Raw genomic sequence first — 27013 nt, 5'->3', positions numbered from 1 at the left:
TTTATTGTTTGTCAAGGTGCTGGAAAAAAAAAACTTGTTCTGAAGCACGGGGAAGTATTTTGTTGCTTTTTTTAATGGTTTACTTTCGTGCTTCCATACACAATCCGTTTTATACCTCTCGCTAGCTGTTCAGGATTTGGAATTATCCAATATAAGGTCCAATATGGGTCTCCGAAATATATATGTAGCGTTAGAATAAATAATTTTTTTCAAAATTTCAAATCGTAAAAGGCTCGAGTGAGGAGTGACACTTTGTTTGTAGGCAGTTCTACAAACTGTTTTCAAAGTGGTGTCCTAAAATTATTTAATGGTTTCAACCAGTTAGTTACCTTCATAACAGGGTATTCTTTTAAAACTAATAATAAAAAAAATATTGTTATTACATGAAAATCCCTCGGGAGAGTCAAATAGTGACATTTTGAAAATTTGTGGTACCGCTAGAGCTGACTTTTTTTTGGGGGGGGGGTACGCAGAAAATTTTAAATGGACGAGAGAGTGGAGTAAATCCTTGTGAATAGGTCACTATTTCCGGGTGGGCGTCTGACCCCGTGCATTCCAGCACACCTGGTTTCGAATCCAAGAAATGTGTCTGCGACATGTTCTTATCTGTAGAGCTTGCCTAAATATTAAGCTTACAAATGGAACTTTGTAGTTCTTTTTATTATTATTTAATCTTAGTTTTGTAATTTAAAATTTCGAGTTAACCCAATTTTTTTTTTCTTTCAACAGAGTCGTGGGTGGACTTGACTGTGAATGTGACCCCCGACAGAGTAACGCCGTTACCGTTTGGTTCGGGAGATGAATACTTGAGGCTACTGCGAGAGGCTCAGAGGGAGAGCAACCAATCGTCTGCTCGAGTGTCGGTTGCATCTTCCCGCCGAGACACGCCGAAGGACAGGTGAGAGTGGAAGTCACTGATTGTGTTTCTGAAAACAGTTCTATTCTTTGCTTGCAAATTTCGAAACCAAGTGTTCTTTCCTTCCTTAGCCTTCACTTACAGTCTTTCTATTGATTTGCTGCTGGTACAACATCCGAAATAGAAATAGGACTCTTAGATCCTAAGGTACCCGCTCCTGTGCAGTGCGTTATGTGTGTTGCCTACTTCTACGGCGATGAGCAAACTTCAATAGCAGCTCTTCAAAAGCAAGTTCTGCTATCGCCGTAGAGTTTGGCAAAACACTACACACACTGCTGAGAAGTTGGTATTTGAGGATCTGCGGGTCCTATTTTTATTGCAAGTGACACACACAGTGGCGTGCTCAAGGAGGGGTGCTGGGGCCATAACGCTACTACGTGTGAGACAAAACAAATATATAAATGCCGATTTTTTTCAGCGAGTTATACGTCACAAGAAGCACAGTACCCCTTCTGCCCCTGTAATCTTTCATATTCTGGTGCCGGCTATGTATGTAAGTTAAGAATGTCTGAATTTCTTACCAACAGTATTTACTTTCACACCATTATCTATGGGCCTCCTGTAATTTTTTTAAAAAGTTACTTTTTTTTAAAGGTAAAGTCAATCAGCTGCATGAAAATGAAATAAAGTTTCGATATTTAGAACAATAGGTAGAGGTAATTCAATTTTAAATCAGTTTTGTTCTCATTTGTGTTGATTAGACAATAGCTTCAATGTAAATAGAACGACGGGATCGAGACGTAAGTTATTTGTGAGACACACTGAAAATGATTCGAATGCAGATTTTGACCTGCATCAAAGAAGGTAGAGTAATGCCCTCACTAATGATGCTGCGCAGTTTTCTTTGTCATTGCTTTATCGTCAACTTTGCGCGAACAATTCTACCAATATTCATACGAACAATGGTGGTAAGATTAGATAAGTAATTAACTGAACTTGAACATGTGCAGTAGGTCATTGAAGCAGGCTAATAGGATGGATTTTTAAAGCATTCTAACTTGTGCATTAGGTGTCTGCTTTGTTCGGCAGTATTAATGATACAATAATGTTTCCTTGATTTTTCCAAATCTTAAATTTTATATTTCAGTCGACATTCAAGCCGAATTCTCTCCGAGAACACTTGGCACATTTTTCTGTTGTTATTTCCTGATCTACTTCCTGGATATCACCAATACGATAAAAAAATCCTTGGAAATAACACGTTGCATGGCTTAAATGTCACTAAAATAGTGTATTAAATCATCCTGCACATTTCTTTGTCATACTGAATAGGTTTGAGATTTTAAGTCCACTTTGTACACAGGTAGTGTAATCGGGACTGTGCCTATGGTTTAAAGTGAGATCCGAACCACTATGTGCCTCCACGGGGTATCCGAACCCGAGACCTCTTGATTACAATGCAACGACGTTAGCACTAAGCCATCGGGAAGGCGCATACTGAATAATTAAAACAAGATGTGTCAGACAATTTTATAAAATTCATTGGTTAGAGGGGTCATTAATACATGATATTAACACAATTTTTAACTTGTTATATCGACTTGAGCGCCAACTAAAACCTATGAAACGACGCCTAACGGCCACTTGGATCCTAAGTGACTTATATTGTTATAATGTGGAACTGTGCAAAAGTGACACCATTACTTGATCAAAGGCCGCATATTACAATTTTATCTTTTGTTGCCCCGACAGAACTGTTTTTCTTATCCAACAGACATGCGCACGTCAAAATGTGTGAACTCGAAAGCAACAAGTGGCATGGAGAGTATAAAGACCTAGCATGTGCTTGCGTCGTCACGAGTGCCTTTTTCCTTTACGACTTCAGACAGTCCTTATCATAATTAACGACCACCAACACGACTTTCATGAGTTGGTGTATGGAAAACTGATAGTGAGAGAAGAAAGGTTATCGCTTACATTGACAAACATGGCTTCCATCATTCGAATATTAACTGTTGGGGAATGCTGTAAACAAACTGCTGACGACAAAGCAGCTACACTGATCGAATCACGCAAGCTTTAAGGGGATATTACACGTGATGACTTCCTCATGTGCTGCTCCACGTGGATTTCCCCGCGAGGAAGCAGTGTGTGTAATAGGGCCAAACCCGCATGGGGAACTCAATATCAGCTTGCAGACGGACATCCAGTCAGTTTGATATTTTGGGGAAGCCGTGCGGCTAAGTCGTTTTGCCTACGTCATTTTATCTGGCTAAGCATGACCGGTCAGACATCTTATTGCGAAATGAACTCTCTCTCCTAACCAGAGGACAATGGTGGATAACATTATGGGGAAGTAGAAGACTGTATATAGTCAAGATAAAGGGAAAAGTACTTCCTATAGGATTTGTAGTACAGTTCTATCAGACACGTATCTAGAAATATGTTTCGGGGGGGGGGGGCTGAACCAAGTGTCGCAGGAATAATAATAATATTAATAATAATACTAATAATGTTTATATTAAAGTAATTATAAATCAAATTAATACTAATTACAATGCATAAATTAATATTATATTATTATTACACGATTAGGAAAAAAAGACTGTATAAGAATAGAGATATAAGAGTGCACGTAGCTTACCTGTAGTTAAGATCGGAATATTTTACATAAAAACAAGTGCCCTGGCAAATAAAATTAATGTCAAATAGATGAATAATTGAATGTTTATCGAATAATAAAAATTATGTTATATGTACTTGGAGAAAAGTAAGTTTCTGATTAAAATTTTATGCATGTTATTTTGAGTAGTAGTGTACATAAATCTTCTTTGTAATGTCATTCAAAGCCGTATGATCTCAATATAATGCTTGCCTTCTAAAAGTTCAGAGGAAATTAATAACCATCGATTATGTAACAAATACTACTATTTTCTATATTTATTTTTAGTACTTGGTGAGTCTTTCGGGGGTCTGGACCCCTGGACCCCCCTTCAATACGTCCTTCCTGTCCTTCAAAGCAGTATGATCCCAATATAATCCTTGTCTTCCAAAAAGTCAGAGGAAATTATTCAACAAATGCTAAACGAGTATATTTTCATTATTTAATTTTCATACCTAAGTATTTCGACTGTGTGTGTGTGTGGGGGGGGGGGGGATCCGGACCCCTAAATACGTCCTTCCTGTCCTTCAAAGCCGTATGATCGCAATATAATCCTTGTCTTACAATAAGTTCAGAGGAAATTATACAACAAATGCTAAACGAGTATATTTTCATTATTTAATTTTCGTACTCAATAAATCTTTCGGGGGGGGGGGTCAGGACCCCTGGGCCCCCCTAAATAGTCCTTGGGTTCTATGTACATGAATTCAAGTGATCACATGATTGAAGACCCGCATGTCCATTTAAAATTCTATGGTTGAATTTAAAAAAAATAGTTGCTTCCAAGAAGGCGGTCTAAAACGTAATTATAACGAATTGACGATTCTTAACCTACTAATGTGGGAAATAGAAAACATGGAAATCGAAATTTCCGATTTTTTTTCTCACCAAGGCCTTACCTACTTTGGACATCGAAAACTTATCTGCAGAGTAGAGACGGATTCTTATAATTATTAGAATAATTAAATCAAGAGGACTTAACGGGGCTGGCCATGTGGCACGAATGGAAGAGGAGAGAAGAGTTTGCAGCATTTTAGTTGGGAAACCTGATGGTGAGAGGCCTGTAGGAAGGCCAAGACGAAGATGGAATGATAATATTAAGATGGACCTGAATGAAGTTGGTAAGGAGTGGATTGATCTTCCCCAGGATAGGGAAAGATTGAAGGCTTGTGTTGCTGCAGCCATATACCTTCGGGTTTAAGAAGGCTAGAGAGTTTGTTAGAGTAGAAATTGCCAAATGAATACAATTTGAGAAGGATGAAAAGTTAGAGATCAAGTAAAGATAAAAGCATTGGAGACCAAAATGAATGTTCCAGAAAGTGAATTACGTTATTTGTGTCGATAGTTTAATGGACGTGGGCTGCAAATTCGGGAGAAGCAAGCAGACCAAGAGGAGGGAGGGTGCGAGAGGACGAAAATTAATGTCTCTAAATGCCAGCGCTGGCAGGGGAAAACCTCCACGTGATGCAGAGCCCGTGTTCATTCACCTTCAAGTTCCCGTGTCTGCTCAGGAATCCATGTAGCAGGTTCTAAAATTACTGCAGTTGATTCTGGAATCTATAAAGCCCCAACGGAAGCCACTGCGTTATTCATCAAATCGTATGCGGATTTGAGGCACCTAGAATCAAAACCCTTCACATCCATCACAGTCAAATTTTCAGGAAATGCGAAAAACTGTACCTAGCAAACCGGAGCCAATAAATCAAAATATTTTTCTAAAACAGAATTACAATCAAATCCAATTTCAAATATATTTTTTAATATATTATCCGTGTAAGCGACTCGTTTTCAATTCTTGATTTTGCATTATGACAGTAATTATTTTTGCAGAATTTCATGAGTTCATTGATTGTTTAAGTCCACTTTTAGCATTGAAAGGCCAATCGGGACTGGACCTACAGTTTAAAACGAGATCTGAACCACCATGTGGCTCTACCGGGTATTGAAACCTTTATTAAAGAGTGACGATATTACTTCTACACCATCGTGAAGGCCAGTCTTTGTTCATAAAAAGCAAACTTCAGGGAAATGTTGGAAATGGCGGATTCTGATACCAAAATAACCATTTGGCGGATTTTGTTTTTCCAAATTCAACTGTCTATAATATGAATGGGGCCTCCCCGATGGCTCAGTGGTAGCGTCATTGCCTTGTAATCAAGGGGTCTCGGGTTTGATACCCAGCGGGACCACATAGTGGTTCGGATCCCACTTTAAATTGTAGGCCCAATCCCGATTAGCCTTTCTGTGCATAAAGTGGACTAAAAACACCAACTCAAATCAACAATATGCATGTTTGCAGTGGGTTTCTGTTATTTTACTAAAGTAAGAAATGTAAGTAAACTTAATTTGTGTACGCGTTTACAACTAGATTCATTACCTAAGTAATGGAAACATTGTATCAGCTGTAATGATAATTATTGGTATGAAACATCATTGCTCCTCCACATTGAAACACAATGAAATAACCCAAGAGGAGGAGAAGGCCACACCATCCAATAGCACGTTTTGATTGGACGAAGGAATTTGGCAAGTTTTGATTCTGAAAATTTTGAAATGCGTCGTTGGTATAGCGGGTATTGAAACTAAGCACTGTTTTGATTTTATCTCATTTTAAAAAATGGATTTGGAGGGTTTGGTTGGCGCGTGACTTTATATACTTGAATCGGTACTTAAACATTTCAGGCTTTAGGAACAGATCAAGTTGTACTAATGCGAGTCTTGGAAAATTTCGTTTTGAAAAGTAACAGTCGCAGTTACTTCATCCAAAAGTAACGCTGTTACAGTCATTCAATTTAAAATGTAACTCAGTTACAAGTATGTCTACCTTAAAAACTAACTAAGTTGCTTTTACAGTTTCTTCATTTTAGATAATTTGTAATTCGTTGAACGAGTTGCTTGCCTGAACCGGAAACGTTTTTTTTCTGACATGTTTTTTTTGTGACTTTTCACTTGATATGCAAACATTAAAAATATAAAGGCAAGGAAATTCAGGGCAGCAAACCCTTAAACTTGAAAAAAAAACTACGTAACGGAAACACATTTGATCATAATAAATATAAAGGTAAAAGAAAAGGTAAAGTGCTCCCCTGTGTTTAGCACGACGCCATGAAGGCGTATAGGGGGTGTGGGGGTAACGCCCCACACTTTCTTGATCCGGTCGTGAGTGAGGGTGATGTGATCAGCATCACGACCCTGACCGCCTTTACCCCCCAGGGTTTCCCCCAGGTACCCATGTTATTCGACGCTGGGTGGGCGCCGGGGCCGCTTCCATATTTATGGAAATTAAAAATCTATGTCTATTATTTTTAGCAAACAACAAATTTGTTCTTTGCTATCCAATTATCTAAAATGCACAGGAAAATAAATAACTCGTAAAGTAACTTGATTTTGTTACTCTTCATCTGAAAAATTAACCCAATTACAGTTACTCATTAAAAAACTCGTTAGTCACTAATACATGAAGAAAGTAACTATTTGTAACCACTTCACAAGTAACTCATTACTTCCAAACACTGAATAACGCTTACGAAATACTATTTACATGAGTATTTCCGTCCAACTGCGTAGTTGAATACGAAGCACTTCAGTTTACAATGGTGGTATAATTTCTTCTAGCGAGCTTTCGTACCGAGGTAACAAGCTGTACGTGGCTCATGGTGGCTTACAATGACCCAAACAAATACTGTCACAACTTCGGTGTGAAAAGTTGCATTGTTTTCTAAGGTTCGTTTTACAAGAGATCATATCAATGCAATGCTAAATTTTTATATTGTTCTAGTAAATGAGAGTTTGCAACTCTCATTAGTATATTCTAAGAAGTAAGTTAGATTTACGGTTTATACCGTGCGTCCATTTCGATCTGCAGCCGAGAGATCGGGAGAAGCGTGGCGGGCGGCGCTGACGGAGAAGCCGACATTTGCGGTCTGTAATGCCCGCTTATTTTTATAGACATATGCAGACATTTATATAAATATTGCAAAACGATCACTAACCTGTGTTATAACACGCAAAAGTTCTTCTGTAATTCATCCAAGTTCTGCTCTTATATACACAAATAAATACGCTATAGAAACGATGTTAAGAGCCACAGATAAAAAAGCATTTTAATCATGGTTTTGATCAGTAACGTCCTGCTTAAGTTTATATCCTTGAAAGAGTTTTGTGGCGATGGGAATCGTTTGGAGGTTTCGAATGTGCAACACTGTATCAGGATTACACTGCAGACGAAACCGATAAAAGTGAATGGTTTTCGTGAGCTTCCTCGCAATCCGAAATATCCGAGCTCGAGTTTTTTGTTCCTTCGCGCCTAGATGAAGACAGAGTTGTAAATATAGTGGCGAGCAATGTAAACCAAGAGCGTGTTAATTTCGTATTGTGCGCAAGAGTGTTATTCTTGGTTACTTGCAGTTACTTGTTTGTGTTATTGCAGTGTGTATGTGTGACGTGTCAGTGAGACGATTGGAATGCCAGCCGCAAGATTCACGTTAGAACAAAGATTTTTTATGTATGACACGTACCTACGTGAAAACAAACTCGTGTAGAGACGTGTGTAGGTAATTTGTACATAAATTCCCATGCGTTTCAACTCCACACAGAGATACGGTTAGATATCTTGTCCTTAAATTACGAAAAACTGTATCGTTAAATTTTAAAACACGTAAGCAAAAACGACGGATTCTAACCGAAGAAAAACTTGATGATATTGGTGCAGCGTTAGAACGTTCTCCAAACAAACCTCTACGCCGTGTTTCACAAGAGGTGGGCGTGTCAAAATCATCGGCACATACAGTCACTAAGCTACTAAAATTAAAACCATACTCTTATAACACAGGTTAGTGCTCGTTTTGCAATATTTATATAAATGTCTGCATATGTCCATAAAAATAAGCGGGCATTTCAGGCCGCCATTGTCGGCATCTCCGTCAGTGCCGCCCGCCACGCTTCTCCCGATCTCTCGGCTGCAGATCGAAATGGACGCACGGTACAAAGTGGTTCCTTCAGCTGTGCATGGAAGAGAGCCACTCTTTCGTTCTTCCATGATGGAGTATTGAAATATAGTCAATATTATATAACTATGCCTCCCCGATGGCGTAGTGGTCACGTCGTCGCCTTGTAATCAAGGGGTCCTGAGTTTGATACCCAGTGGAGGCACATAATGGCTAGGTTTGGATTTAACTTTAAACTGTTGGTCCAGTCCCGACTAGCCTATCTGTGCATAAAGTAGACTTCAAACTCAAAGAACTATGGCGGTACGAAATAATTAGTTCTTTTAGGTTAGAAGTCCAATTTGTGGGCACAGCTTAAAGTGCGATCCGAACCACTGTGTGTCTCCACCGGGTATCGAACCCAAGACCCCTTGATTACAAGACAACGACGTTACGACTACACCATCGAGGAGGCCCAGGTTGTATGTTCTATCATTATACAGCTACATAAAATAATTTATATTTTAGCTGATTTTAAGGAACTTTGAGGCCCAACAACGCAAAAGAGACAACCGACAAGGGCAGCTTGTCGTGTCATTTCGGTACGAAAGGTTACAGTCATATCTGTAGCTTCGTTTCCAAGCAACAAGTGTCGTTTGCCACTTCGGTCTGAAAGCTGTCTCAGACCAGTGAGGGTGAGACTTTCTCTTATCTACCTGAGACTTCACATCCTCATATTAGGTGGCTGGCATCATTGTAGAGAGTGGCGACAAATCTGTATTTAAAAACTGACTAATTAAGAAAAGATGGTATGAATATTCTGTTCCTTGACTTTTCCCTCCTTTTTTTTTCAGCCCAAAATCGCCGCCGAACAGCCCCAACACAGAGTTCTCCACCGATGATGATCTGAAGGGCGTATATATTAATTATCCATATAAGGTAAGATTCCAATATATATACTGTATATATATATCTTGTTCTGCAGTTGGATTTTTTCGCTGAGGATTTATTAAGAAGATACGTATAAGCTCGTCGCAGTAAATTTGCGGCATTTGTTGTGTTTATTACTCGGCTGACCGCATAATTAATCTAAATGTAAATCAGCTGTCAAGATTGATTGAGGGACTACGGAAAGAGCAGCATTCTGTTATTCGCGTTCAGGGAAGACCATGTGTACAAAAATCGGAACTGGCTTGTGGTCAGGGATTGGAGTAGATAACGGTATTTGGACGTTGGCGAGCGATAAAACTATTTCTGTCTCACATGTATTCATACAGGATTTTCCAAACAACCCCCATTCAAATGAATGCATTATCAATATACATACGTATTTTTTTCTTTTTAAATAATCGTCTTCATTGTCGGAATTAATATCATTGGTGGTTCACTATAATAGTAGAGTAAGTGAGTGCATGTGGTGCTGTCACTCAGCGTGAAAGCAAAAGTACTTACAATTAGGACAGAAATAGATAATCGAAACTAGGACGGAAGTTGTACATGGAACAATACAAAGGGGGCGGGGAGCGTACTAGGAGGGAAGCATGGACAATTTGTATTTCCGTCATCGATGACATTTATGGGTGCAACTGCGAACAAGCAGACGAAATGCATTGCGATTTTTCTCTTCTGAATCATGTGCTATATAAACTTATTATTATTATTTAAAAAAAACACTAGCTGAAGACAAATTTCTTGGCAGTGTTTGCGAAAAGTGTTTTCATAACAAAGCAAACTCTTGTGTACTGCGTTCTCCGCTGGGTAATTTGTATCCACAAGCAAAGTTACTTGTTAAGTGCATAATTGTTTTAAACAATTTTAATAACACCACATCTATTGATTAAACCTATTTTATCAATTTTGAACATTTTTATTGCATTACACAATTGATAAAGTGAGAAACAAAGAACATGCTGAAATACCAAACTGAGCGCGGTGTGGGTGAAATTCACCCAGCCAGTGTTTCCACAGCCCTGCGAGCGGAACGAAAGAAGTCTCACAGCTGTTTCGATGTCCCTGCTGTCGGAACACTACACTGGAAAGGTACTGAGCAGGGTGGCGTTAGGCACTCATTGGAAGAAATGATTTCAAAATTCCATTACTACGTGCGTCCTTACGGGTTAAATAAATATTTTTTTTCTAAAAAACTCCCAAATATTACTTGAATTTTGTCTTTATGCCAAAATAGCTTTCCCGGTGTAGACTTTAAAAATATATCCCGCACTAATAATAATAAGAAGAAAACGTTTTCGTGACGATCCATCGAAGGATAATCCAAGAATAATATACGTTTATATTTCGACCCGCAATATACGGTTGTCAGGTTTTAGATATCCGATAGAAAAGCTTCCTCTCGTGACTCCGGTGTCGGTGAAGTTCTTTCGCTGTTAATTTCTCGGGCATTAATCATTTCGTAATTCGGCAGCTGACATGTGCCTGTCGTGCAATATGCAATAATGGCGTGCTTTCTTTCCGGGCAGTACACCAGATCCGGGATATGCCATGACGCAGAAGTTCACAGGAAGTGAAAAACTGTTTCGTTTGCAGCTACTACAGAAACTACGTGATGTCGAGCGATATTTCTGTCCGTTTACTGCGAAAGTCAAACGTGCTTCTCCCTCTCAGGGCCACTCGCCGCGCACTTGGAGATCCCGATGTTTACCTGGCACGCGGCCAGGGCGAATCACAGCGCAGCTCGATCACCAGACTCTTGCGTCCTCACCCTCCCTGCGAGAGCGCGTCGCGGTGTCATTGTTTGATTTAATTTTCTTATCGATCGTCGCCCGTTAATGTCACTGCCATAAGCTTCTATGTCAATGTCACGGGACGAAAGCTAATTATCTCGGATGTCGCCAACCTTCATGTTCGAACCTGTTGCTTCTCTTGACTGTTTCTTTTTCGTTACACATTCATTACCTACTCTGTAACCCTTCCCTAACGTCTTTGCCTTGTAATCAAGGAGTCTCGGGTTCGATACCGGGTGAAGGCACATAGTGGTTTGGATCCCACTTTAGCCTCTAGATCCAGTCCCCATTAGCATTATAAAGTGAACTTAACTCGAGAAATTTTTAAAGTGTCAACGTCCATTAAATAGTTAACCAAATTAATATAATTTTAATAATTCTGTTTTTAAACATATATTTTCGGTACACGCAACTTCAATTTATAATCCTTATCTATCTTTTTACAAGATAAAATTTTCAAATTTAAATAAAATAAACCGGTACGTCCCGTTTTTGTAAATTAACAGGCAGACTGTTAAATTTTAACGGTAGAATGTTGTAAAGTTTACCGTAATTTCCAACACTGTACATCTCCTGAGATATAGAAGAAAAGGTTTCTGTTAATGCACGCAGTCTATGGAGACTGGGTCATCCGATCAATAAGTTTTACACAACCTCCTCAATAGCATAGGGGATGCATGTTAAAGAAATAACATTCAGATCACAGTGAGTGTTAAAAGTATTCATACACTTCAATTTTCTTCTTCTCGAATGTTCCGATTTTAATTACCTCAGACAGGGTTTGAACATTCCCAATGATTTGTCTTCTATGGGTGGACGATGACAGTGTCTTAGCCAATGTTTTTAGCTTTTTGAGAAGAGCAGGTCTTTTCCACTTTTTCTCAGGTGGTTTTAAACTATCCTTACCTTTTTTAATGTGTTGTGTTTGTCCTATGCAGGCCCATTTACAACCTTTCCCAAGGGGCTTTTTACACCCCTTTTTATTTCTTGAATTTTGAAGTAAGGGTTATAGCTAAGGGGATCTTCCCCCATACATTGAAGGGTGCAAAATGGTCCATGTGCCCACGCACCCCAAAATTTTAATTCAATAAATCAATCAATTGAAAGTTGTTTTCTAACATTATTATTGCGCTAATGACGAAAGTGTACATAAATGAGTAGCAGAAATAGTATTCATACATAGAACATTTTATTTCATGAATTTAAAAAGGTTAAAAATTGTAGTGTGCCGTGCATTTGGCTCTTACGCGAGTAAATTGCTGTGCTAAAATAAAAATTTTGTTCGCAAATTTTGCCTTAAATTTTGATACGTGTAAAAGAGGATTTCCTATGAACTTTTGTTCATTTTCTCCAAATACCACTATTTCATACCGATTCCTCACTGAAAATCCAAAGACATATCTGACCGAATAACTGGATGCAAAATTTAGTAAAATGGTTAATCGACTTTGTCAGCCATTTTTAATGTGAATAGCACAGAACACAATTGACTGCAAATGATGTACCCCTCGGGTAATGTATCGTCATTGATATTTTATTTTATTTATTTTTATTTTTATTTTTTATTTACCAGAGAATTCCAATAGTTCATTGCGAAATATTGAAGGATTGTACGTACATAGTTCGAAAGTTTGAGCGCCAAAAGATATCGCATGTGATTTGAACAGTGTCAGTTATTGACAAACGCTTATGCGGAAGAACTGTGATTTGATTGCCGTCAACATAGGTTCTACGTGATTCCGTTGTAAAACAGGAATTCGTAAGCATTTGAAAGAGGGCGTGGAAGCAAGTGTTCCTCAAAATAGGATTCAAATGCATGTCAACGCACTAATCGCGACGTTGAGATTGATAGATGCAATTGATGATGGGACGGTCCCAGAAACACCCTTGCCCAGGCTGGGACTCGAATCCTTAAACTCCGGTGGCGAGGTCGAGAGTTGACCGCTTAACGCTCTTCTAGTACCTATAGGTGGTGGCTGTTCGCAGGTCACCGAGAAAATATGAATTTTCATGACGATTCTGCACTCAGTACAAGACAAAAACCACAAAAGAACATAAAGCAATGACTGTGGTACATCGTAATTAGATTTAATTTTTGTTATTTAGCTTCGCTTTTCTGCCCCTTTTGTCTAATCGCGACTATGAGGAGGATACGATGAAATTGATAAGGGAACACTCACAAAGAACACCCATGCAGAGGCCTGTTTTCGAACCCGGAACCCCTGATGTGGTAGCCCGTTGTGCTAACCACTCCGCCATGGAAGTGCGTTAGTTTAAATTTGAATGATTTCTATTTTCTTTTTCATTATTTTTGTGCATAATTTTGTTTCCGTACACGTACACTGTTTTATTTTCTACTGGGAAAAAATAATTATCAAATTATCGTAAGAAAAAGTAATTTATTTTTCAAAACAAGAATTCCATTACCAGGAAAGTTAAGAACGGAGTTGCACCAGTAACAGTCTGACTAAAGGATTTTGCACCATATACTCGTCAGGTATTTTTAACCGCCGCAGAAGATAACGCGAAACGCGAATGCAACTCTGCTAATAAAAATAAAACTGTAATAATCTTACTCAGTTGGCCGCATTCATAAAACTGAGTATGTGCTCGCGAGCACGTACTGCAACGGTATCGGAGTAGGTTGTCCAAGAAGTGATCGCGTGCTCCATTTTTAATGTGACTATTGTCCACTCTGAAAAAGACATGCAAAATGCTTTCAAACGCTCAGTAATTAAAAAGCTCAATCACTGCAAGAACAATTTTATTGTGTTAATTTTACTATCAATGATCCGCAAAGATTACGAATGCGTCAAGGTTCATCGAGGTAACTTGCAGTCACATGTATGTACTTCTGCGCGCCAGACAGCTATCACAAAAAGATAATGTGGTCGAGCTGACGAATTACGTAAATTCAGTCACCGGCAATAAAAATGGGACAGTAGGTCCTGAAATACTTGCTTCTCTGCAAGGCGTTATGTGTGTTGCCTAACTCTACGGCAATAAGTGGATTTTAATAGCAAATTTTCAATGGAAGCTTCTACCACCGCCGTAGATTTTAGGCAACACACACAACGCCTTTCAGGGAAGTGAGTATTCAGACAGACACTTTAAAAAAAGTGGGAATATAATCAAAATGTCCATCAGCTATTCATTGATTTCAAAAAAGCACATGATTCAGTCAAAAGAGATAAATTATATGATATATTAGTAGAGTTTGGAATACCTAAGAAGCTTGTTAGTATGATAAAAATATGCACCAGTGAAACAGAAAGTAAAATTCGTGTGGGTATTAATATGTCTGACAAATTTACAATTCATGATGGGTTAAAACAAGGAGATGCATTATCTCCATTGCTCTTTAATTTTGCCTTAGAATATGCTGTAAGGAAGGTAAAAGAAACTAAAGAAGGACTAAAATTAAATGGTGTGACTCAGTTGTTAGCATATGCAGATGATGTAGACTTACTGGGGGATGATGTGAATACAATTAAGAATAATGCTAAAATATTTTTCAAAACTGCTAAAGAGATAGGTTTGGAAGTTAACAAAGAGAAAACTAAATATATGCTTACAGGCCAAAACCAAGTGTTAGGTAATAATCAAAATCTAATTATTGATAACAACTCGTTTGAACCAGTTTCCAAATTCAAATACTTAGGAGTAATATTAACAAATGAAAATGATATTAAAGAGGAAATAAAAAGTAGGCTTAATTCAGGAAATGCATGTTACTTCTCTCTTCATAAACTTTTGTCTTCTCGTTTAATATCTAAGAAACTAAAAGTTAAAATATACAAAATAGTAATTTTGCCTGTAGTATTATATGGATGTGAAACTTGGTCCCTTACATTGAAAGAGGAACATAAATTGAGAGTATTTGAAAATAAGATCCTTAGGAAAATCTTTGGACCTAAAAGGGATGAGGAGACAGGTGAGTGGAGAAGGTTACATAATTTAGAACTACATAATTTGTATTCATGTCCAGATATTATTAGAATAATTAAATCAAGAAGACTTAGGTGGGCAGGCCATGTGGCACGAATGGGAGAGGAAAGGGGAGTTTACAGGATTCTTGTTGGAATACCTGATGGTAAGAGACCTGTAGGAAGGCCAAGACGAAGATGGAGGGACAACGTTGAGATGGACCTAAGGGAAATCGGTAGGGATGGAAAAGAGTATATAGAACTTGCTCAAGATAGGGAAAGATGGAAGGCCTGTGTTGCTGCAGCCATGAACCTTCGGGTTTAAGAAGGCTAGAGAGTTAGTTAGTTAGAGTATTTCAGGATCTAGATGACACATTTTTATTGCTGGTGTCTGTACACCGAGAAGTTGAAATTGTTACCTTCCACCTAAACATGCTGTACGCTCATTTCGTACCATGCGTACTGGACTGATGATCTTATCACCGAGGTTCGAGTCCTGGGCGTCACTTCACCATCAGTTTCATCGAGGGGTGTAAGGGGTGATCTTTCCTGAATGCACACTAGTGTGAAGGGCCTCACTTATTGCAACCAACACAAAGGCCTTCTTGGTGAAGCGCCTTATTTCGTCTTCTGACGTCAGGGTAAATACTTTCGTACAGGGTGTTTAAAAAAGAATTAACTCAACATGGTTTGACTGCCGAGTTCCAGTGACCTTTTTTTTTTTAAAAAAATAAAAAAAATAAACGTAGTCTATTTATGGCGAAAGATTAAACCTAACAAGCTTAACCTAACCACGAAAGCATTCCGAGCTTATGTCAGAAGACGAAATACGGCGCTTGACAAAGAAGGCTTTTGAATTGGGTCCGACGAGTCATACCCCAAGTGTCAACCTCGTTGGACAACAAGGCTCTGGCGTCTGGATCTACAGTCAGTATAACCCTCTGTAGGTGTGTGTTTGTCATACGTTTTGTCCTTTTGAGCCTGGAAAATGCGAAAGGGGCAAATAGTCCCAAATGTTGACGCACAGAGAACTTCAGTTTGGTGTATTGGCCAGTTTCATCGATCCATCATCTTTCATCCTCATCCTCGCGATTAGCTTCTTAAAGAAGTCAAAAACGTAAAATACATACATAAAACGTGCAGGAACGCCATTTTATGGAGAAGGTTGGATTAAAGCCGCGAATAAGTCCCTCATTTTCGTAAGTCAACTGAAGCTGTGCCACCGTACGAACAGGGTCTCCAATCACAGTGCAGAACGACAATTTTTGACAAACTCCTGTTTCTCTGCTGGCTGGTTCGGGGAGGAGTGTTTAAAAGGTTGCCGCTTGTTGCCCAAAGAAGGAGACAGCGGTAGGTATAATTGGCTGTTTGACCGGAAGTTTCTTCGTAGGTAAACGCGGCAACAGAGGGTCACTGCCATAAAGACGGTCCCCGCGTCGGCCTAGTTGTAGTCTCTTCTTGAACCAAATGTAATGACGTAAATAATAATAATAGCTGAACCGCCAAGGAAATCGCAAGCAGTTAAAATTGAGCGTGAGTAGATATAATCCATTCAGTGTTATTTGCTGAGCACAATTACTTGATAAACGGGAACCGTTGTATCTCTCCCACTCCTCTCCCCTGCATGCCAGAGAAATGCTAGCACGTGATATATTCGTGTACTCTATGTGGGGCTTATCCAACACCCGTAACACGCTCCTACATAATGAGGTCATTCACATTACATCAAAAGTTTCCATCCATATCCTTTTTCATGAGCTTCCCCGTCGTTTTAAACTGAAAGTTCATCTGATTTGTTTTTGCCGAACGTTTTGAACCTGTAACTTCAGAATACGACAAGCCTTTGTATTGTATTTCTTTCACATCAGGTGTTTGTTTATTTGCATTAGAACGTTTTCTTAGAAAGGCACTTGAAATGTGAAACTACCAAAAATATATTTGTAAATTTGTAGTTAGGAGAGAAATTGCTGTTGTTAGGCTACAGCTTAGATCAATTTCTTAGATTCTTTCACAAAACTAGTTTATAAACAAATGCCATCTCCCGTTTCTTAATGTTGTTGGACTTCGCAATGTAATGTCGCAAAGGACTTGTTCCTTTCTTCGTTTCATCAATAATTTGGATTTGCTCGCTACGACGCCAGGGTTCCCGGGTTCGAATACCGGCCCGGGCATGGGTGTAGTTTGTGAGTCTTCATAAATTTCATCATATCACTCATCCTCATCTTCGCGATTAGCCAAAAATGGCAGAATAGCAAAGTAAAATAAACCAAATGAATCAATAATTGGGATTTATATTTGCTGAATGGAAGGTAAGAGTAAAATCAAACATTTTCAGATTGTCATTAATAATATTTCGTATATATTTCTTATTTTATGTCTCTTTAGGTTAATTACGACGAAGATTTCCAAGAACATTTCTTTATTCTTCTAATTACTAACGCACACGTGTTTTTCATTGGCATTACATTATAGTGTGAACTATACTGAACAAAACGAGGTATCATTCGTCACTCTATTATCAGTTTCCGAGATAAAAAAGAGATAGTTAATGATGGCACATAATTTCAAATTTCGCGCTGAAAGAAGCCTCGGCAGTGAGGCTAATACAGTGAGAAACAAGCTCCAGGTATTTCCAGACATTGAGGAAATTGTTTCTTTCATTCTGTATGAAAGTATGATAACCGTTTCTGGAGGAAAGTATCTTTTATCAGGATGTTTCTAGCAGCGTAACTGATTTGGAGTGTAGTTTCGAGCTATCTACAGGCCATGCAGAAATTTCTGTTGCGCTTTAATTCTTGGAGGAAGCCTCAACACGTTTGCCGTGTGACCAAAGGAAAAGCGTTTCGAAGCTCAGGGATGGAAAAACAATGAGCCCTTACGGAACAAAGCAGAACAGCGTACAGTGGTTCATTATACATGCATTCGTCCTTCAGTTTCGCTTCAACGAACGCTATGCACAACATGCCATGGCAACATCACGTGATTAGCGTGGCAGAGTTGGCACTTGTTTGTGTAATCCGTCCATTCGACGCGCAGCAAGCTATTTTTTTCTCCTTCGTCATAATCTACCAGCTGTGCTCAAGATTGCATGGCGCCGTAGTCAGAACTCATTAGCATCGGTTCACGAAGGCACCCAGGCTAGCGTTACCACCACACCACCTTCTCGGTACGCGTCAGAATTCTTTCAAGCATGTCATTTGATGGAATGCATGACCTTGCGTTCCACCATTATAACTTCAGGAACACTTCAAGAAAATGGGCATTTTTCATGCACCAGCGTCAGTCAGTGATTTTGTCATCCTCCCAGATGGTGTAGCGGTAATGTCGTTCCCGTGTAATGAAGGTGTGTCCCGGGTTCGATACCATAATATTTCGGATTTCACTTTAAACTGTAGGTTCAGTACCGATTAGCCAGAATTTTTCGACCGGGTGGGCAGAAGCTGTATATTGATAAATTAAGGTGGGCGGTACAAACGTAAGGCATTATGTGAGTTTGACTAACATGTATTCCCCCTCTCTCTGTCTTTCACTCGAGATCTCCCTCTTACCTTGTGTAGAAAGCGATTTGAAAGCAAGGAATTCGTCAAACATAATCAAGGTATCCATTAATTCGTATCTTTTTCACATTATTTGGGCTGTAAGTGTGACCTTTTCGAACACTCAAATGTCAACTTCCCTCCTGAATAGTACAACCTGGAAACTATTCTTGTAGGCAAATGAGTCTCTGCTGCCTGTAACCTCAGTCAAGATATTCCTTCTGGTGTTTTGTGCCTCTGTGGTTGTTTGTGTCCGTCCCTTCATGACGTTCATCTAATTACCATTCAACCTCACCAATTGTCAAAACTAGCAGAAAATCGACTTGAAATATAACAATGAGTCAAAATCAGTCTTGATTACTTTCCACAAATAGAGAATCAACAGTTCGTAGCACTTCGAAAGTTGAAGTAGTAATTTCAACTCCACAAGGCTTCATTTTTTTTTCTAAACAGATAACTCCGCTCCGCGAACAACGACGTTGCTTTATACAAGTCTCAAATATTTTTGTCCGTACGTGAAAGAAATAGTTTAAATGTCAGGTCAATCCATGGGCGTCCGGAAGGAGGAGAAGGTAACAGGGGGGACGTCCCCATGGAAAATGGATCTTATACCATAAACTTATACATTACACACATATATTGCATTTCATTCACAGTAATTTATGTTAATTATTGGAAGGGTGGATGTTGTAGGAACATGAGAGCTTCAATTTTAATCATTGTTTCTTTGAGGGGGCAGCACTATTAAGGGAGGAAATATGTCTTGTTTGTCCCCCCTGGAACAAATTATCATGCTTGCCCCTCCTTGAAAAAATTCTGCGGACGTCCATGGGCCAATCATAATAATAGTGTAATCCACTTCTTAAATGGATGCATTTTATGTTATAAAATGATACGGTTGACGGAGTTATTTCTGTGGAGTTATTTCTGTATACCGTCTCTCCGATCGCATAAAGCTCTCGCCTTATAATTAAGTGGTCCTGGGTTTGATTCCCAGTGGAAGGCCAATGCACACTCGTTAGGACTACAGTTTAAATTGGAGATCTAGTGACAATTAGCCTATTTGAGCATGTGAACTTAAAAAAAATCACTACTGGATTATTTGCAATTTTTTCCTTTAACTTGGCTGCCTCATTATAGGTCTCTGAGACCCTCGAATCAAGCTTTCTTTCCACCCTTTCTTCCTCTTCTTTGAAATTCATGCAAGTTAATCATAAGAACTGCATAACAGATAGTGAAAATTTATATGTTGGAAGATAACTTGTAAATTGTGCGAACCACTAATTATATCAGTTCAGTAATTCTATAGATTTTTTCCAAACCTACAAAACTGTTACATTAAAATTTGGTTACCTCGGTATGGTAGTGATTGCGGATACTCGTTATTAATTAGAACAAATTAAAAATTGTTATTTTAAGATACATTGCATTATTTGAAGATGACAACTATGTAAAAAAACGTGATAGAATAAAAAAGTGGCACATCAAATTACCCGCGGAATGGTTATCGCAGTGATGCAGGGGTCCCGGGTTCGAATCCCGGTCTGAGCATTGGTATTTTTGTGAGTGTCCATTCATCACTTTCATCATATCATCATTGCGATTAGCCAAAAGTGAAGAGAAGCGAAGTAATTTTTTTAAAACTTAATCAATCAAACGTAAAATTCCGCATGTCTTCTTTCTTGGTATTGCAGTGTGGACCCAATTAAAAAGGTCGTCGATATAATTTCGTGCGTATCTGGAGGAAGCGAGGCGAAGAAGATGTTTTATTTTTTTATTGTTTATTACTTCGATCATACCCAGGCCGAGATTTATGTGGAGGGCGGGTGCTGACAACATCAAGAACTCACTTCCATTTATGCACAGTTTCAGTTAGTCTATAACCTTTAGTCCAAGTCATGTCAGATGGTTAGTTATATTTTTTTAAATATTTTTCCATATTCCAAATATCTTTTTCTTAAATATATGCCTGCTTTCAAAGCAATTTTTCTCCATTGAAGGCTGGGAGCTGCAACCCTCCAAATCCTCCTAATTCTGAATAACTCTTGATTATAAACCTTATAATTGTGAGTATCCCACAAAACTTACTAAGCCTGTTGATTACTTCTAATCATAGCAGTGTTCATTAGACCACATTTTAAAAAAGAGTTCTGATAGTACCTTCAGCTTTCCATGACAAAATTAAGAAAGAAGAAAGAAGAGCTTAAATTGATTTCCTTCAACAGGATATTTGCTCAAATTTTCGTAAACTTACTTACTAGACAAAAGTTTCGCCAAATGACGTCAAAGCTTGTTATGGGATGAAGCTTGTGAACTTTATAGTATCGACAATATTCACAAGTAAAATATACATGGAATGAGGACCAACCTATATTTACAGAACCATTTACATTTCCTAATTGTATATATTTATTGAATTTGATTGGGTGGACAAAGGAATTTTTGGGTGGGCGCTTGCCCACCTGTGCCCACCCCTGTCGCTGTCCCTGCGATTAGCCTTTATGTGCATACAGTCGACTTAAAAACCCAAACTGAAGAAACACTCATCCTGCTGGAAATTTCTACTGTTTACAGTAGACAAAAATCTACTGTTATCAATTGTACTCTACTCTTTCTCTCGGAAACCTACTGAATCAAAATGGTTTCCTACTGAACACCTTCAATAGGCTTAATGTACAATTGAGGAACAACAGCAAAATATTCTCATCAGTATTATGTGCATGTAGTGTATCTAGCTCAACATATTGGCCATAAATATAATTTTTCATTCCTCCTGATTAACAATTTGTTTTTATATCTATTTGAAAATCTAAACACAGTAGATGTTTCAAAACACCTATTGGTCTACTGAAAACAGTACAGTAGAGGAACTACAAGTGAAAATAATTTATTCAGTATTATATTTAGTATGTATGTAGTGCGTTTAGCTTAAGATGGTGGCTGTAAATATTACATTTCATTTCCACTAATTAACAATTTTTATTCATATCTGTTAGAAAATCTGAACACAGTATATGTTTCAAAACACCTATTGATCTACAGACAACAGTAGCCAAAATTTCCTACAGGGAATTATCAGACTGACATTGTGCATGCAACGATTTTTAAAGTGTTTCTTGTCAAAGTTTATTTTGGGTCCACTCTGTGCTCTGATGGACTATCAGGAGTAGACAGACTGAAGTGGAATGCAAAGCCACTGGTCCTCTACCAGAGATGGAACAGGTCCCCTTGATTACAAGACAACTGGATTATCACCATATTATCGGGGAGGCCCGAACTCATGTAGCCAGTCTTCCTTATATCACCAGATAGATTTGAAACATTTTCATGTAGAAAGGGGGGCGATGGTCCATTAACTTGTGGTGAAGGAAGTCATACTTGTAACTGACAATACATCTCCATTTCTTACAATAAATATTGTTGTAATGCTAAAAACAAATACATTCATCCAGTTTATGCAAGTACTGATACGAGAGCGTGTGTGTTCAAACTCTGCGAGGATGGGCGGAAAAATGTGTGATTTGCTGTGTTCTTTGCCGTGCAATAATTTATTTATCTGTGGCCATGCCTCCAGTCTGTGCGATTGCTTCAAAATTTCAAGTTTTTACCTGAACCTTCAGATGCATTTCTTAGCTAAAATGGTCCTTTCCGGATTTAAAATCATCGCCAAGTGCACTTTGAATACTAGTTTTCCAGTGTGGGTAAATACAACCCATACAGTAGGTGCGATTGGGTACCATAAAAAGTGGAAGGGGGTCAACGACAGTTTGCTTTTCTTGATATACAAGGCTTAGCATTGAGAGACCATAGTGCGGGGCTCAAATTTAAGAAAGTGGAGGCCCAAATGCCCCCTGAATCCACAACACAAGCCCCGCAGAAGATTATACCATGGCGTAGCTTGACGCCTAATTTTGAGGGAGCAGAATCGAACTTCGGGCTTAACTTTGGGCAGAATCGAGCTTCGGGCTTAACTTTGGGCAGAATTGAACTTCGGGCTTAACTTTGGGCAGACTCGAAAAGTTTTCCATCTCATAAAAAAAGGGTCCAGGATTACATATTTGCTAGATAATTCTTGACATTTGCGATTTGTGAAATCATAAATCTTACTCTTTACTACTTTGCTCCCCAGGTCCCAGGAGGTTAACAAAAGTACCTTGTAAATGTTAATAAACCTGAAATTAAGGAGGAGAAGTTCAAGTGAACCCGTCAAGTTACACCTATGGATTATACTGTCTTGGGTCCATGCTCCTGCAATATTGCATCAACCAGGGTATACTACGTTGAAGCGTGGTTGAGTTTTGGGTGCCTTCAGCGAAGGTCACCCCTTACACCCCAATTCTTGGGCTTGTTTCGAATTCCAATCAAAGTTACTAGTTTCTACTGTGACGAAATTCTTCATTGAATGAACATATCCAGTTTCATAAACAAGACAAAATCAATTTTTTAAACTTTGATTTGTAAGAGAACAAACATCAAGTTTCAGACTCCTTTCAGAGAGCACTTGACTATGACATGTTTGGTGAAGAAATAATCATTTGCAAATTTGATACTTTGAAGCAACTGTACAGATTGAAGAAATGCCGCAACAAAATTTTGCACATTGAATGATGTCAGAATATGACACATTTTGGGTTCCCAGGTATTTTTGTAGGTTAAAAAAGTGTTTCTTTATCCACTCTAATATATAGTCGACTGCTTTTAATTTCTACTATTATTTAAGGGATAATCTGTTTTTCTTATGTGCTCTTTATGTGCTCATGTCATAAATTTTGTGGGTATTTGTGAAAAAATTGAAAACTAATAAACTTACGTATTTTGCAGGATGGTGAAATAACCAACATTGATAGAAATACAGACTGGATATGGGAGTGGAGCAGTAGACCAGACCAGTTGCCACCAAAGTAAGTAGTGCTCTGTTTAAGGTACAGGGTGCCATTGGTTTTTCATTAATCTGGGTATTAAAGTCTCCTCTGCAAGGGAGAATCAGGAAACACAAGAAGTAGCTGTCGAATAGAGATCAGAACAGAGAGAAGGAAAGTCCAACTAAAAAAAGTACTTTGATGCTCAGAAAGAATCGTGAGACTGGTCTTCAAAGACATTTTTTTAAAGGAGGAGAGTGGGAATAAGTTGCCAGAATAGAAAGTTTGTAGTCTGTTGTTGCTAGGTAATGCTGTTGATTCAGTACTGTTTGCAGTAATATTAATTTAAGGGCTCAGGTGTAAAACATGGTAAGTGACATTTTGGTCATTTCTGAGCTCATTAAGGAAAAAGATTATTATAAGCTATACTGTAGATAAATAAATTGTTTTCGTGTTGTGTTTACCAATTTCAGAAGGCTTCACTGGGTCCAATGCAAATTGTATGACATGGCAATTTCACTCAAAAATTTAAGAATGGCACATTTTACTTTGTAACTCAAAATTACCAAAATGTCACTTACCATGTGTTTTACACCTGAGCCCTTCAATTAATAGTTAAGCCGCACTTCAGGTCAAGTTTGCAGCATGTTTTATGTATTAATCCATGCGAGTACGGCGCTCAGAATCATCCATGCCAGTCTTACCTGAACCACCGAGCTCTTTGTATCGCAGACATCAACCATCACCAACCCATCAACACATCAAAACCCGTACATGCATGTCAAGGGGAATGTATTTCTACTTCTTTAGTCTCCTAAACCACACAATTTTTAATTTTTAAATCACTTTCTGTGCATAAACTGTGTAATAAATGTGTTATTGTTTAATCGTGAAATATCTTCGAAACATGAGGGTGCGTGTGCAGGGGAGAATTAGGTTGTATCGAGCAATCAAAAAGAAAGAAAGTAAAAGTAAACGACAGGCATCTCTTGAATTTATTGCGAGCTATTGCTTTTGTTTACAAAGATTAAATTTATTAAAAAGTTTGTTGCACCATTTGCAAGCATCCGTTCCTTATAAGACATATAAACTTGACATTTATATACCACAAAAACAGCGTGATTTGTTATTGATGGTGTTATACAATGTACCAGTTAACGACAAGTATGTTTCGTAAATTAACTTGTTTGAAAATCCGGAATGTGCAGTACAATTTTGTATTCAAATTTAAACTTATATTTTGCACTTTTCACAAAACTATGCCATTTGAGCTACGGATTCCTTACAATACCAGAAGTTACTGTTTGCACGATAATATTAAGTGGGGTGCTAAGCAAGGATAATGATATTTCATTCATCAAGCACGGGTGTTTTTTGAGAGTATCCCTTCATCAATTTTTCATATCATCACTCATCTTCATTCTCATGATTAGCCAAAAGTATCAAAAAAGCTAAGCAAAATAAATAAATAAAAAAATGTTAAAAACAAACTTTTTGCAAGAAAGAAAGGTTCCAATATTCTCCATTTTTTGTCTCTCTCTCTCCGATTTCGACATAAGGACTACTAAAAACAATGTGGTATGTTCATAAATGATTGTGCATCCTACACACATGCACGCCCGCGTGCCCGCACAACACGCATTTCTTTTGTTAAAAATGTAATTAATTAATTTAGTTCTCAATTTTAAAATGCACTACGACGCCAGGGGTCCTGAATTCGAATCCCGGCCTGGGCATGAATGTGTGTGAGTGTCCATTCATCAATTTCATAATATCATTACTCATCCCCATCTTCGTAATTAGCCAAAAAGTTGCATAAAAGCGAAGTAAAATAAAGCACATTAAATTTTAAAAAGGAGCCTCATTCAAGCAAAATATTATATTTGTTTCAAAGTTGGTTCATTCATTAATGGAACAGTAAACAAGCATCTTCGAGAAAGCCTTCGTTGCTGCCAATGTGTGTAACAATAAGCCTCTCCCCCTTCCCAGTCGGCTGCTTTAATCCAGTGCTCAGCCCTTCAACGAAAGCCTGGCAGTGGTTTTGCACAGTGGTATCCTCCCGCGGTTTATTCAGAGTGTGTTCCGCATAGACCCATGTCTCGTCCAAATAATAAATATGTTTCTTTTCGCGGCGGTACCTTTTTATAGCGCTGAGATACTTGTGTCTCCAAACAACAATATCTTCCCTCTCCAGCAACACAGACGATCGTTTCCTCCTAAACTCAAAACCCAAATCATTCAACACCCAACACACAGTTTGAGCGCTCATTGGCGGTAAATGACTCTCACTTCTCAGTTTTTTTGAGGTTGGAAGTTCATTGCGAAGGTAAAACTCGTGTACTTTCTGGCAAATAAGTCGCATGGAGAAATCATCCAACACCACCATTCTTGAACGATTTCCTTTAGCAAGGGGCCTCTTCTTGCCTGGTGTTTCCATATTACCCGTTTTAAAAAAAAAACACTATTCACCGTGTAAATGGAACATTCACTGACATCTGTCAATACCGACGTGATGCTCATCACCTCATCATCTTATCCGGATATTGTTGCCTTAAGGATGAATATACATTTAAAACAACTTGTTTGGCTTGACTTTGGAGATCTTTCCCTCTTGAATCCTGCCTAAAATAGCATTTGGGCCAAAAACCACGCACTCAACAGGAGACCTTGATTCAGCCATTCTCGTTGCTGTGCAGCTCGATTAGCAATGAATCATGATAAATGTAGGGTTAAAATAGTACGGTCTGCAACACTGGTGTCAGATGGATTGGTGATTCCATGTGTACTGCAACTGTCTTCAAGTCCACCTTGACTCGCTCTTGAGTTTAAGTGTTCATTCACCGCTACCGACAACCTAGTTGGCGATCTGCGGTTCCAAGTTTGTCTGCTCAGTGATTGCAACCGATCAGGTACATATCTGCTAATGTATATATTATTTTGTCTACATATTACAAATTTATTAACTGTTTCCTTGCAAGTATGCAGTTATGTCGGAATAGAACCCGTCTCAACGGAACTATATTCTGCGCACACGTTTGGATCTACATGTGCGAAAAGTTGCTGCCAAGTTGACCTGACACTCGGCTTAGTTAGTATTCCAATAGAATAACCAAACTAAAAATTGTGCAAAATGATGAAACATGTTCTACCATTTAATCCAAAGAATAATTGTCCCACAGTTTACAAAATTCACAAAAAATATATTTTTCTGGGAGCAATATAAACTTTATGACTAAAATCCCCACCCTAACTTGTAATGCTTTTTCTTGAACAAGGTGTGTAAAAGTTAATAACAAGAATATCTATGCATTTCAGTACACCGTTTTAAATGTAAAAAAATGAAAAAAAGTTGTACTGGATATTCACTCAACTAGTGGATCAATTTGAAGAGTCTCCCAAGGATATAATTATAATAATAGCAACAACAACTGCTTTGGAATATTGGTTTATTGTTATTAGTTTATAAATAGTGCCAGCGTACTTCAAAAACTAAAAAAAAAACAATGAA

At 38.4% G+C, this 27013-nt stretch overlaps 1 protein-coding gene across 1 annotated transcript in view; it reads left to right on the top strand.

Moving 5' to 3' along the window:
• Nucleotides 1–27013, top strand: part of BNIP3 (BCL2 interacting protein 3) — a 70524-nt gene that overhangs the window by 23390 nt on the left and 20121 nt on the right. Inside the window, exons 2-4 of the mRNA XM_083135826.1 lie at nt 730–898; nt 9298–9382; nt 23468–23547. Of these exons, the coding sequence (XP_082991952.1) occupies nt 730–898; nt 9298–9382; nt 23468–23547 (334 nt within the window). The remainder of the gene's footprint in view (nt 1–729; nt 899–9297; nt 9383–23467; nt 23548–27013) is intronic.

This window comes from Lepisma saccharinum, chromosome 1 (assembly GCF_977018435.1).
Source record: "Lepisma saccharinum chromosome 1, izLepSacc3.1, whole genome shotgun sequence".
NCBI classification, from domain to species: Eukaryota; Metazoa; Arthropoda; class Insecta; order Zygentoma; family Lepismatidae; genus Lepisma; species Lepisma saccharinum.
This window is presented reverse-complemented; position numbering and strand designations above follow the sequence as displayed.